Raw genomic sequence first — 14,286 nt, forward strand, 5'->3', positions numbered from 1 at the left:
AGCAGATTTACAGATGATTATTGTACCAAATTGCGATAATGTGCGTACTTTTATGTTGATTAACAGTTTTATTACCTACTAGCTTTTGCCCGCGGCTTCATTCGCGTGAAATTTAGTCTGTCACAGATCGTCATAAATTATAGCTTGTATGTTATTCTGGGTTATAAACAATAATACTGTAAAGTTTCATCAAAATCCGTTCAGTAGTTTTTGCGTGAAAGAGTAACAAACATCCAGACATCCAAACTTTCGCATTTATAATATCAGTAAGATCTGCGTGGAGGATTTTCTAAATTGCCAGTTCCTATTAGCCAGGGGTGGCCAACTTGATTACACATAAAGATCTACTGTTTACTAACGAAACCCTGGGCGATCTACCACTTACATACTTCTTGAAATCTAAATGAAACAGCATAGTTTAGTACACAATCATGTAGTATTTTTTGCCTTGCCACCATCGACTGGACTAATAGTCGCGATCGACCGGTTGGCCACCCCTGCTATAGGCACTGTAAAATTAATGGTTCTATGCATATTATAAAAAAAAACTGTCAGTAACGTAATACTAAGTTTTATTGTACATTTTCTTATTAAAATCTTATTGTACTCGTAGCATGTAAGTCAAATAGGTATGTAAATATATTTTTCCTATGAAATAAATTTTATTTTAAGTCCTTTCTGTGTTTTATTTGTTTCGTCGGCACCTGATAAGTAGCAGATAGTTTATCTGACGAATATCACATGTTTGTATAGTTCTAGCGCTTAACTCAGTGAGTGCCTGAGGTATGGTAGCGGCACGAGAGGGGTGACATTGACATAATATTATGACGTAACAGAACATACATAAGTTGCATCAAACACACAACACAAACAATAATATTTAGTAGGTAGGTACTTAACTAATAAAATCTAAAAAGCACTTGTTTCATTAAAATTTTGTTTTATTTTTTATACTTTTAATCTAGCCTAAGTTTTTCATTTTCTAATCATAATTTCGTTAATCGTCTCTTTTACACACTGTTTCTTCATAGTAAAATATTCTGCTATGGCGCGGTCTTTAACCATTTCATTTGAACTGAATTCCACTGGCTTTTCACATTTGCCTAAATTAATTTTGCTATGTAAGACCCTAAGCCTAGGCGTTAGGCGTAAACCACCGACTTTTAGTCGGCCGATAGTTGGGCCCGATTTTAATTTGTATGAAGAATCGGCCGATACCAAATCGAAGCGCACGGGCGCCAAATACATATCTGTGGGCGCGTGGGCGCGAACCACAGATATGCGCGAACGTACAGGCCAAACACCGCGGATGCCAATAAAAAAAAAATGAATGACAGATTTACAGACAGCTGTTCGCGTTGTCAGATTTGACGTTTAATTTGGCGACGTCTCTAATCCATATAGTTCCAAAATACTGAGCCCCGATTACGGTAATTTTTAACGTCAACAATCCAGACACGCTTCTCGATTCTGCGATACGATTGGTCGTTCAACAGCGCACGTCAGCTGTTTTGACCAATCGTATTGCAGAATCAGAAACGCATCAGAAACGCGTCTGGATTGTAGACGTTAAAAGTTACCGTAATCGGGGCTCAGAACTGTCCTATGCATGACATTGACAGTGGGGCGCCACCACAGATATGGATTAGAGTAGATACAGCAAGTTGATCGTCAAAGCGTGCCATTCCGATATGTCCAAATGGACATACATGGTCGAGTGATGTTCAAGTAATCCGATTACAACAATCGGTTACGATGATTTTACGAGGACAGTAGTACGAACACGGTAGAAAGAAGAAATTATTTACGGATTGAGAATTGTAATTAACAGCACAAGTAACAAATAATTAATTAGAATAAAGTAGCAGTAGAAGAAGTATAAAGTAGCATTGTTTTTAATACATATCCTGCGATGTACTCTTAAGAGTTAAAACCATGGTCCCTGTATGTGGTGCACTCATACCGATCCCAAGGAACCGTACTTACTCATAACAATAAGACACACACTGATGCATGTATTCATGCACTTGACAAATTTATGTTTTGAAACGCTGGTAGGGTAAAAAAAATAACGAGATTTGACGATTTGTAAGAATGAATATATTTTAAAATGGTAAATAAAGATGTTTTTGGTTTTGTATTTAACAAATTATCAGTTTTATCGGAATTAATTAATTTTCGAATCGAGGCGCACGATATCATTCGATGACTTTGCAAATGCAGTACGATGATACGATTACTTTTACGTTGCGGCAATCACTAAAATTCGCTAAAATGACACTAATGACGTTTAAAAAGTGGCACGCTCGGCTTCATACAATTTTTGACACATGCTGCATCTATCCATATCTGTGGGCGCCACCGTCAATACCGGATCCACAGATATGGATTAGAGTAGATACAGCAAGTTGATCGTCAAAGCGTGCCATTCCGATATGTCCAAATGGACATACATGGTCGAGTGATGTTCATGTAATCCGATTACAACAATCGGTTACGATGATTTTACGAGGACAGTAGTACGAACACGGTAGAAAGAAGAAATTATTTACGGATTGAGAATTGTAATTAACAGCACAAGTAACAAATAATTAATTAGAATAAAGTAGCAGTAGAAGAAGTATAAAGTAGCATTGTTTTTAATACATATCCTGCGATGTACTCTTAAGAGTTAAAACCATGGTCCCTGTATGTGGTGCACTCATACCGATCCCAAGGAACCGTACTTACTCATAACAATAAGACACACACTGATGCATGTATTCATGCACTTGACAAATTTATGTTTTGAAACGCTGGTAGGGTAAAAAAAATAACGAGATTTGACGATTTGTAAGAATGAATATATTTTAAAATGGTAAATAAAGATGTTTTTGGTTTTGTATTTAACAAATTATCAGTTTTATCGGAATTAATTAATTTTCGAATCGAGGCGCACGATATCATTCGATGACTTTGCAAATGCAGTACGATGATACGATTACTTTTACGTTGCGGCAATCACTAAAATTCGCTAAAATGACACTAATGACGTTTAAAAAGTGGCACGCTCGGCTTCATACAATTTTTGACACATGCTGCATCTATCCATATCTGTGGGCGCCACCGTCAATACCGGATCCACAGATATGGATTAGAGTAGATACAGCAAGTTGATCGTCAAAGCGTGCCATTCCGATATGTCCAAATGGACATACATGGTCGAGTGATGTTCATGTAATCCGATTACAACAATCGGTTACGATGATTTTACGAGAACAGTAGTACGAACACGGTAGAATGAAGATTTTATTTACGGATTGAGAATTGTAACTAACAGCACAAGTAGCAAATAATTAATTAGCAGTAGAAGAAGTATAAAGTAGCATTGTTTTTAAAACATATCCTGCGATGTACTCTTAAGAGTTAAAACGATGGTCCCTGTATGTAGTGCACTCATACCGATCCCAAGGAACCGTACTTACTCATAACAATAAGACACACACTGATCCATGTATTCATTCACTTGACAAATTTATGTCTTGAAACGCTGGTAGGGTAAAAAAAATAACAAGATTTGACGAATTGTAAGAATTACTTTATTTTAAAAAGGTAAATAAAGATGTTTTTGGTTTTGTATTTAACAAATTATCAGTTTTATCGGAATTAATTAATTTTCGAATCGAGTCACACGATATGTTTCGATGACTTTGCGAATGCAGTACGATGATACGATTACTTTTACGTTGCGGCAATCACTAAAATTCGCTAAAATGACACTAATGACGTTTAAAAAGTGGCACGCTCGGCTTCATACAATTTTTGACACATGCTGCATCTATCCATATCTGTGACCGGATCGCTGGTTCCGATTTTTGCCATGTTGGAAACCATATAGTTGAACGATGGTAGCGCCCCCCTGTCATTGAGTTTGGCGGGACAGTTCAGCGTGGGTCATCTATATCTGTGGGCGACGTCTATTTTTTGTTTGTGACTGATTTCTATTCAGCAAAATATTTTTGTTACTTCATACGACTGCACATTTTTACCAAAACACGTGCTATTTTTCAATATCGACTCTGTTACATAAAAATAGATAACGTGTCTAGTAATCAGTGAATACATGACCTGTAAACAAAAAACAAATTGCAAAAAAAATGGTGCTGCCTTCAGAAATGGTAATAAAGCAGGAAAAAGAGGACTTGGAGCATAACCCTGCAGATTATTTGAGCCCAGACTTCGAAGTTACAGTAAAAGTTGAAGTGGAAAGCTCTCAAATCAGAGAATATGAAGTTAAAACTGAATTTATAGGTGATGAAAACACTGAGGTTTTTGAGTCTGAGGAGGTAGAATTCGATGGCGTTGAGTATGAAGATTTGATACAGTACACACGGGTTACGTGTGCAATTTGTAATGAGGAGTTTTGTGAAAGGTTAGTACTAATAAAGTTTTTAAAACTTAGTTGAGAAGCTGACAAAGCTGACTTAGTTTCTTCCGCCACTTCCTCTGCACCAGCCAATATCTTGTGTCAGAGTGGTGGTAGGGCAAGCTATATAATTTAAGATGTGTAGTGTCCAGTGTTACTTACCTTGTTAAGCTCCTCTGGACTCATTTTAATCAAAATAAAATACAAGATTGTTTTGTTCTTCTCTTGTTATAATTTATTCTGTACTCATTGTGAATAATTCTGCTTTAAATGTTGAGTCAAAAAAAGTAATAATGTAATTTAACGAATTGTAATTTGTAATCAAAAAAATTTGTAACGAAATTTTGTGTAAAATTTCTTTTTCAGGTATTCACTACTGCGGCACAATTTGAAACATTTAAGACTCCTAATTGAACCATTGGGAACAATAATTCAGAAAGATAATAATAACGTCCCAATTAAAAGAAAGAAGTCACTGGTAACGAAAGAACTGCATGAGTGTAAAATATGTGGCAAAATCCAAACGTACAAAACTTGGCATTCCCACATGAAAGAGGTTCATGGTACGGAGGAATACGAGTGCAGCGTTTGCTCTGCTGTGTTCAAATGTGCGAGGTACGCACGTAAGCACATCTACAGTATACATATGAACAAGAAATTCAAAGGCAGTCGGCAAATAGAAGGAGTCGAAGTAAAATGTACCTTATGTCCTGCTATACTGAAGAGTAAATATGCATTATCAACGCACATGAGAAACTGTCACAGTGAGAAAGCTCAATGTGAAATCTGCCAGTCTGTGTTGAAAAGTAGGTCGTATTTGCTGATTCATATGAACAGAGTACATTACAACGATGGCAAAGAGCACAAATGTCACTGCGGAAAGAAGTTTCGGTCGCCGAGATATTTGAAAATACACATGAAAAATTCCAAACATGCAAGGAGATGAGATTGGTGGATCGTTTTTATTTTCAATATTATTTGAAACCAAAATTGTGAAGTGCTCTTATACAAAAACGTTTTCTCATATTACTCCATCAGCATGTATGGATAATTTCTGGGCAATTACTTTTTAAATTGCTCATTAAAAATATTATTTACATTTATAACGGTGGCAAGGATCGACTGCCACAAACTATCTTTTTTCTTAGTTTATGTTAATCTTGTCAAGTATTAATATTTGAAGCAAGTATTTGTTATTAGAATAGCAGTTTTTGTTAATTACTTCTAAGACTCGTTAACCGCATAAATAAATGTTTTACTATTGTCTTCTCTTTCTTTGAATTTTTAAAATCCTGTGACTCTAATCTAATCTGTGTATTGTTAAACAATAATTATTTTTGGTATTTTTCAAGGGTCGGTATAAATAAGTACACATTTAAATTCTAAACTATTTAACGTTTTATTTTATAAATATCTAACTAAAGCTAAGTAATTGTAGTGAACTACACCATTCTTCTCTAATATTAATTTCACAAACAAATGCTACAATTTACAGTAGTAGTGTACTATTTTTTCTTAATTTTAAATCCTTAACAATTTTAAGAAAAAACTGGCCAAGTTTTTCTGTACGAACAACAAAGTCAAGCTTACATACATCTTATACAGTGGTAATATAGGTGCTATTTGCAATAAAATTTAATATTTGATTTGCTTTCAACTGTAAATCAAAGGCATGAAATGCATATTGGGAATATCTAGTAACATTCTAGCCAAATAGAATTGTTATTAAAACCTTAATCAGACAAGAAAGTTCACATTTTTCATTATTTTTGGGCCTAATTCAAGGTAATAATAAAATAATGTTCAAAGTAATGTTAATATATTACCATTGGCTGGTTGAGGACTTATGGTGTAACTACCTACTTGAGTCATTTCCCACCAAAAATCTGCCTCATAAAAATAGCTTTATGTCATTCAGCAGTTTTGACGTCACCCTCATTCAGCTTCTGCTGCTCAAACATAAGCCTCAACTGTTCGGTGGCGGACAGCGGTAATCTGTCATTTGCACCGTACTTAGGGTCTGGTAATACTGCGGTGTTGAGCTCTGGGTTTTTAAACGTGAAGGGAGTCCAGGGACCTTGTATGGAAGGATGGTCGGTGTACTGGTATTTCCGAAGTCTGGTGGAAGCGATATCGCCTTGTTGGGTACGGAGTACTTCGATCCATTTTGTAATTTCGGAATGAGTTTTGTTGGCTAAGTTCATCCATACTCGGTCTCCGTTCACTGAAAAGATTTTGATATTTTTGTATTCGAGAAATATGGCATATATTTCTATCAAAAAAGATACTTCAGAATTTATTTATGTTTTTGGCTTCATTTTTTCACGCACTTGAAATATTTAAAAAAGTTCATGAATGGGAAAATTATTCTAAAACTTACAATATTCGGCCACGGCCACAGGGCCACGGTGTCTTCTAGGCTTCAGATACACAACTACACCTGGGTTTTGTTTGGCAAAGTCGACTAAATCTTGTTCGATAAAATCCCTGAAAAATGTTTAATTTTACTTCTTTTTACACGTAATTCTTACTGTCTATGTATTTAACGCAGTAATAAACAGTGATATATAACTTTAGGATAGTAGTTTGCTGATAATTAATACAAGAATATCGATGTTTATGTAACAAAATAGGTTACCTACCTCAAGCCTCTGCAGGATCCGTGAGTTTTACAGAATTTGAGCACGATTCTCTGCAGTTGACATACATATCGGCCAACCCCGTTTTGTAGCGGAGCCCTGACAAATCCTGACTTCAGGAATAAGTGGTTATTGGACATTTTATTGAACTGTTTTCAATTAATTTGCTGCTTTTTTGAGGTTAGAATTTTCAGTAAATGAAGAATGTCAAAACTGTCAATTTGACGTTACGTTTGGTATTTTACGTTCCATTTTTCGTTTGATAATTTCAGGCATGAAGCACTACTCGTCCATTAGGTCACTCAAATGGAATTTTTTTGGCGTACACTTTCAAATGTTAAGAAATGTTGTATGTAATCCTACTAATATTATAAATGCTAAAGTTTGGATGTCTGGATGTTTGTTACTATTTCACGCAAAAACTACTGAACGGATTTTTAATGAAACTTTACGGTATTATTGTTTATAACCCAGAATAACTTAAAGGCTATAATTTATGACGATCTGTGACAAACGAAATTTCACGCGGGTGAAGCCGCGGGCAAAAGCTAGTGTTGCTATAATGTAGGTAACAAAATAAGATTTTATAACAAAATAATTTAAAACACTTCAGATCACTGAGGGCCAAAACCGGAAGCAGGGGTTCCCAAACTTGTCTACTGCCTAATCTTGCGCCCCCATTTGTAGTTGAAGGTCGAGAGCTCTGGCCTTAAGTCTTATTAGTAGATGAAATTACAATTCGCCTCTCAAGCCTCTACAACGCCCCGATTTGTATTCTAGGTCTCTCACCACTCCCCTTTAGGCCTGCCTGCAGCGCCACAGTCATCGTTTTGTACATGACCATTCACCAGCTAGGGGTTGTCGAATCTTATGAAAAATTGTTATAACTCCTTGTAAAATAAAAAAAAGCTTTTTTTATTTATATATATTTTTATTACAAAAGGTAAATAATATTTACAGAGCGGACGAGTAAATACAACTTTAACTTAATATTAGTTCGTAACTAATTAAATAAATTGCACAGTTTTTTCTTTGCACATTCCCTCTTACCAGCTTAGTCAGTTACCACAAGAAGAGGATATTTTAATTAAAATTGTAGCCTAGATAAACCCCTATACGGCTATAAAAAAGATTGTGATTTTCGATAATATCCTTAATTAAAGCACCTAGTTTAAGTATTTGGACGTAGGTCTCCTCCAAAGAGCGCCGGAACTCGTTTAACAAAGGAATTACCTAATTACTAATAATATGTTCTAGGATATTTTGTAAGTTATTAATGAGATGTTAAAAATATAATTTAACTTCCTAGTTGACAAATAATATTGCACAGTAAAAAAGTTATTGAGATTATTTTGAGATACCTACTAACTTTCACTTTTTGAAATATAACTTAAATAATTATTTGATACTTAAAAATATTTAAAAAGCATAATAATATTGCATGAATAGGTAAGCACTTTCATCGAATAATACAATCTAGGTAGCAAAAACTATTGAAAATCTATGATTTTTGTGTTCACAAAATTCATACATTTTGGAAATAGCTTTACAATTTTGGCATAATATTTTTTAAAATATAAGTCTTCTATAAGTTTTTTAACAAACGGAAAACTCAGAACATTAGTACCACAGTCTGTATAATTTAAATTATTGAGTAGGTATTGGACACCTTTACTAATAATTCAAAAGTTAATAATTTTCTAAATTATTATCATTCTCGCGTTATAAAAAGTGGGTCAATTGACTAGGGGTGTAACCATATGTAACTGTTGTGTTGTCACATCCATCTTTAGTCAACTGACATACTTATTTTTAATGAGATAAACATTTATTTTGCACAAGTTACCCTGGAATTGAAGGCGAAAAATGTCAGCTACTCAATAATTTGCTACAGTAAAATATTGCACATTAACAAATACTTAAAATACCCTTTACACTTCGTTATAACTTACATCTAAACGTGAATAAACAAAGAGTATCAAGTATCTACCTTAACCTATTATCAATATAGAGGTACAATATCTATAGTTAATCTGCCTTGAACATTTAAAACAAAGTCTATTTTATCAACATTAAATTACCACGATCATTTTCGGTGACAACAAAAATGGGATTTTGTTTTTAGAACAGCAATGCACTGCTGAACCTGGAAAGGCACTTTTGAAACAGTCAAACTACAGATTCGGTAGTTTCATTCCTTACAGAGCCCAAAACCACGTGATTTTATGTACAAAATATCGTGTTTCTCTTTTTATCTCTTATTCACCGAGATTCTGGTTGAGCAGGAATGTGCCTACCGTCAATTTTCTCCAAGTGAGCACAAAAGGGCTAATCAAGCATTGATTAAATCAATGTGCCCTTTTGAAATTTAATTGACATAATATTAAGTTCGTATTATCAGTCGAGCGTCAGAGGGATTAGATTCATAATAAATATTGCTTCAAAGTTTTCACCAACTTGTCGTGCTTGTTATTTACGTGTATAATATTATTCTAAATTGATTATAGCGGAGTTTCTTACTTAGTCTATTGCTTCACCACCACTTATTGTGCATAATATCTACAATACCTAAGTACTTTTTACTATTGTCAGGATGTAGCCTTGCATAAGTATGCGTTTGTATAAAACTGAACACAACATTTATATCCGTTATTTGGTGCTTTCGGCAGCAGTTCCAGTTTTGTTCCTTAACTTTTGTAAGATCAGAGTTTAAGGAAATTGTTATTCACCTACTTTGGCTTTTGTTGTCGTATATTAAATATTTATTCGCAATTAACAAATAAAAGCTAAGCTTTAAATATTTATTAACAGTTTCAGCTTGAGCTCGAAGCATCATCATTTATTACAACGTTTACAACCCAATCAAGTTTACTGCGCACCTCGCTGGAATGCGACTCTCCCTCGCACTCACCTACTTGCTTTCGCTCCATCCGTACAGCGTCGATGTGACGTCACGGCTGCCAGATGCGCAGTTAATACGACCGAGTTGTATAGATCGTCATCAACGAAGACGCGCCCCACCAATTTTTGGTCTCGGTCGCGTGGGTTGCGGGGAGTTGAATCTGAGCAATCCGAGCGTCATTATTGTAGTGTGCGTGTACACTCATGGATAATTTAGCGTGTACCGATAACACCCAAACATTAGCGGAAGAATGGTGGGGCGCGTCTTCGTGGATGAAACGATCTACAAGTTACAAGTTGTAACTAAAAATTATATCAATCTTTCTTCCCTTCCAACTGTTTTATTCTAACCGGGACTTGGACGGCAGGGAGGTCAACGCTCTTGGATCGTTGGCGGCCATTGCAGTCGTCAGCTCGCTTCAGGAGCGGCAACTCCATGGTGGGGCGTTTTCGCGCCAATTCGGGCGTTCGAAAACCGCCTGGAATTTGATTGGTTAGCATTTGTTTTTTTAATGTAAGGCATTAAAAAGGCAAAGGCATAAAAAACGCGGGAGTTTTATTAATTTAGAAGTTTTATAGCAAACTAGCTGACCCGGCGAACTTTGTTCCGCCTTAATGGCAATAAATAAGCAGACTTTTTATTTATTTTGAACGGAATAAAAAGTATCCTATGTCCTTCTCCTGGCTCTAAACTACCTCCCTGACAATTTTCAGCTAAATCGGTTCAGCCGTTCTTGAGTTATAAGTGGAGTAACTAACACGACTTTCTTTTATATATATATATAGAGGTATAAAACGTGTCATAATATAAAACATGTGAGAATTTTATGCTAGGATAACATTAATTGGGTTCATACTCAAATATGTAAATACAAAATATAAAAAAAAAGTTAAAACTCCCTTTTTAGGTTAGATAAAAAAACTAATTTCAAGTAATAAATTAATCTCAAAAGCATAAAATATTAACAGAATATCAGTTAAAAAGATGTTAAAATGGTTATTTACAATGTATTAGAGTACCTCTATGTACACCTACTGAGAACTAAGAAGAATTTTTAGTTTTGGAAAAGAAAAAAATGAATTTGTTATGTGACAGCTTGACGCCTTCGTGACGCCAGATTTAAAAAAAACTTTTGCAAATATACAAACTTTTTATGGCACTGGCAACTTAATTTTTTTATGGCACTGGCAACGCTTTTGCAAGTCGTAGCAAAAAAAAACTTTTTATCCCGCCTTTTTTGGCAGAAGTTCTACAAAATAAAGAAAAATCAATAATAATACCTTTTAGAAGTTTTGTTCAGTAAGGTAGGTACATAAATGCACGGTACACATACGTATTGCTATAAAAATACGTCATTAAAATTAAAAATTGTTAAAAAACACAACACATTTGTGTATTTTTTTTATAGTTAGGTTTTATAATAAGTAAATTCTCAAATCTTTAGGGAAAGGACTTTACTTGGGTACACACAGGTACATCACAAGGACCAGGCGATTTTAAGTACCTAAATGTAGTTAGAACATGAATTACACAACATATAGAATTACATAAGTAATTATCTTTAAAAAACCGGTTCAGGCGGTGTAAACAGACAACAAAATTGGGGAAAACCATTAAAAAAGTGTAGCGAGTTCTAAAAATGAAGAAGAAAATTAAATATTCCTAAAGTTATTTAATTTCATTTCAATCTTTTTGTAACTCGCTATTTTTTCTGGTGTCATTTTTATTAAAAAAACTTCATTTTACTAAAGATTCTTAACGTCTTTTCTTCTAAAACTTAACAAATTGATAACATATTTTGCTAGATTCAATGGAGGCATTGTAAATCATAATAAAAATGGCTAAAAATCAAAATATTCTAGATTTACGGTCACCAGTTGGCGCCACTACCTTACTTGACAGTGGCGCAAATTGGCGCCAAAAAGTGACTTTAAAACCCCTGGCAGCCATTTTATTTTTCTATTTCTACCTCATCGAATCCATCAATGCAAAGGCGTCAAGCTTGCAGTGCTCACCTAGCTAGCGACAGCGAACAGCGCTCACATACCCTTCCGGCGCTCGTCGTCTAATATGTGCTCGCAGCCGTCCGCTCGCGTGCGCGCGCCGAGCTTCGGCGAACTGTGGCGAACAGACAAGTTACAAAATAGAATTTGGTGAACGAAACAGTTTCCCAAGGCGAACGCTCTTTAATTTTTTAACATGGCAGTGTGCAAGTTACTGCTATGAAAGTACCAGGAAAGCCATCTATCTTAACTCAGTCAGTGACCGAGGCATGGGAGCGGCATGGGAGGGTGTTTTTGAGACGTCAAATTAATGTCAACGAGACTTCAAATTTCTTTCAGAAAACTTTAAATTCCACTGTCCACCGTGTCTCTTTAAACACTCGACATTGGCGAAACCAGTGTGCTTCAAACACGCACCATTGAAGCCATTAAACAGAATAATAATACAGATGCTCACATCATAATAAGTCACCGCTCCCGTGCCGCTGACTGGGTTGTCCGTGAGCACGTAGAATTTTGTCCAATGACCCCAAGCTACCCATTCTTATCGCTCGCGCGTAATTATATTGCTGTCGCGACTGTGCGACGGGCGCCCGCAGTGAGTGTGCGAGCGCGACAGCAACATTTAATTACGCGCGAGTGGTAAGGATGGGTAGCTTGGGGTCATTGGACAAAATTCTACGTGCTCGCAGACCAGACTATAGACGTATTAAACACCTCTTACCTCTGTTCTACCAGTATCTTGGTGAGCCTGGCGACCTCTGCCCTCAGTTGGTGCAGCTCCTTGTCCCTATTCTTCATCTCCTGCTCGGCGCTGCGCTCGCGAGCTTGCAGCCTCGCTCGGATGTCGTCGAAACTGTGGGGGACATGTTTTAATGTCAATAAAACACATAAAAGGTATATTTTCTACAAAAAGGCGTTTGTAAAGCGCTTTTACATGTCCTAGTATAACTTTAACAATAAGCTGCCACTACTTCGGCAGAACAAGTAAGTGGCCCAGTGCTGCTCTCGTGAGTCGTGCTCAAGTATTTCGAACAAAATTAAACTCAAGTTATCGCTCCAGTGTTAATAATTATTGCTTATTCTTTTAAGATAATGGTGAAATTCAATTCTGATTTATAGATTTTAAAAGTTTTATTCCCCTATAAATAAATAAATTTTCGACATCAAAAGACTGCAAAAAATTTCTATGAGGGTTTAAGAAATAATTAATCAAAGTGTATAATTATTTCTTAAGCCCTCATATCTTTATTCTCGCTCAACATCCTAGAGAATTGGGCATGGCTGAAAACCAGTGTTGCAAGGATCTCTCCATACAACGTAGACTGAGCCAGGTCCAATTGCCTTCGGTGTACTTCATATTATTATAGTTGTAAGTCTAACTACCTGTACCTGTCTAATGGTTCGAAGGCAATAAATACATTTTTTATTTATTTTTTATTTTAAAATACCTAATAGGAATCGACAGAAAAAAAATCATCATCATCATCATCATCATTGTCTCCACTGCAGGAGCACGAACCTCTCTAGGTAATTCACCAGAAGCAAATGGAAGATTTTTGGCCTAAACTCCTCACGCTGGCCAGTCGGGTTGGGGCTTGGGGAGGCCTGAAGTTCGCATAATATTTCTCCCATTAGCGCCATTACGCCTTGATGACTGATAATGACTATTAATTTGAAATAAAATACAATAGATAGAATACTTACAGTTTCCTCAGGCATGCACACTTTCTCGTCAAATGCTCAATTTGGTCCTTCGAAGATCGCTCCACCTGCTTGATCTTCGTCGCATCTTCTGCTCTCTTCTCACGTAGATCCTTCTCTCTCGCCAGGGCCTCTCTATCGTTAGTAGGGTTCAGGTAAATTTGGACAAAAGTTAGAATAAAATAAATAAAAGGGGAAAATAATAAATAAGCTGTGGTGCGTTGCTGTAAGTCAGCGGTATTCAATCTATGATCGCCCATCATCATCAAATCGTTTAAACCACATGGCTAAAACACATTTAGGTATGACCAAACGAAAAAGATTGAGTATCGCTGACAAGCTATATTTTAATGCTTTGGTCAATTTGTTTTGTGTATCTGTAGCACGTCTGTAGTGTCTCAATAAACTGGAAGTCAAGTCGTGATTAAAAATAGCGGGAAAAATTTTTCTTTTTCAAAAAACTTGACCAGAAATTCAGAAAAAAAGTTTATTTAAATCCATTTAATTCACACGCATTAAATATAAAATTACAAAATATTAAATTCTTAACAATAGAATGTTAAAATCACAATGAAATACTTGAGCAATTTAGAAATACATAGAAATGATGAATGATTGCCGATGTTTGTTCTA

At 35.7% G+C, this 14,286-nt stretch overlaps 3 protein-coding genes across 4 annotated transcripts in view; 1 reads left to right on the forward strand and 2 right to left on the reverse strand.

Moving 5' to 3' along the window:
- The first annotated feature begins 3,943 nt into the window (after positions 1–3,943).
- On the forward strand, positions 3,944–5,671 carry LOC114359237 (GDNF-inducible zinc finger protein 1-like). Its single transcript, XM_028313533.1, has 2 exons — positions 3,944–4,411; positions 4,772–5,671. The coding sequence occupies exons 1-2, from the start codon at positions 4,137–4,139 to the stop codon at positions 5,349–5,351; spliced, it is 855 nt and encodes a 284-aa protein (XP_028169334.1). The 5' UTR covers positions 3,944–4,136; the 3' UTR covers positions 5,352–5,671.
- A 272-nt stretch (positions 5,672–5,943) lies between these two features.
- mRpL43 (mitochondrial ribosomal protein L43) lies at positions 5,944–7,255 on the reverse strand. Its single transcript, XM_028313534.1, has 3 exons — positions 7,048–7,255; positions 6,786–6,892; positions 5,944–6,629 (listed from the first exon to the last, which is right to left on the reverse strand). Exons 1-3 carry the CDS (start codon positions 7,182–7,184, stop codon positions 6,316–6,318), a joined length of 558 nt encoding a protein of 185 aa, XP_028169335.1. The 5' UTR covers positions 7,185–7,255; the 3' UTR covers positions 5,944–6,315.
- A 727-nt stretch (positions 7,256–7,982) lies between these two features.
- Positions 7,983–14,286, reverse strand: part of LOC114359240 (caldesmon) — a 31,722-nt gene continuing 25,418 nt past the window's right edge. Inside the window, exons 12-15 of one of the 2 annotated variants that reach the window (XM_028313536.1) lie at positions 13,657–13,788; positions 12,674–12,805; positions 11,994–12,064; positions 7,983–10,424 (exon numbers count right to left, since the gene is read on the reverse strand). In XM_028313536.1, the coding sequence (XP_028169337.1) occupies positions 10,261–10,424; positions 11,994–12,064; positions 12,674–12,805; positions 13,657–13,788 (499 nt within the window). In that variant the 3' untranslated portion in view covers positions 7,983–10,260. Of the gene's footprint in view, positions 10,425–11,961; positions 12,065–12,673; positions 12,806–13,656; positions 13,789–14,286 lie in introns of both variants that reach the window. The other variant, XM_028313537.1, reaches the window with a different exon arrangement.

This window comes from Ostrinia furnacalis, unplaced genomic scaffold (assembly GCF_004193835.3).
Source record: "Ostrinia furnacalis isolate ACB-3 unplaced genomic scaffold, ASM419383v2 OfSCF4246, whole genome shotgun sequence".
NCBI lineage: Eukaryota > Metazoa > Arthropoda > Insecta > Lepidoptera > Crambidae > Ostrinia > Ostrinia furnacalis.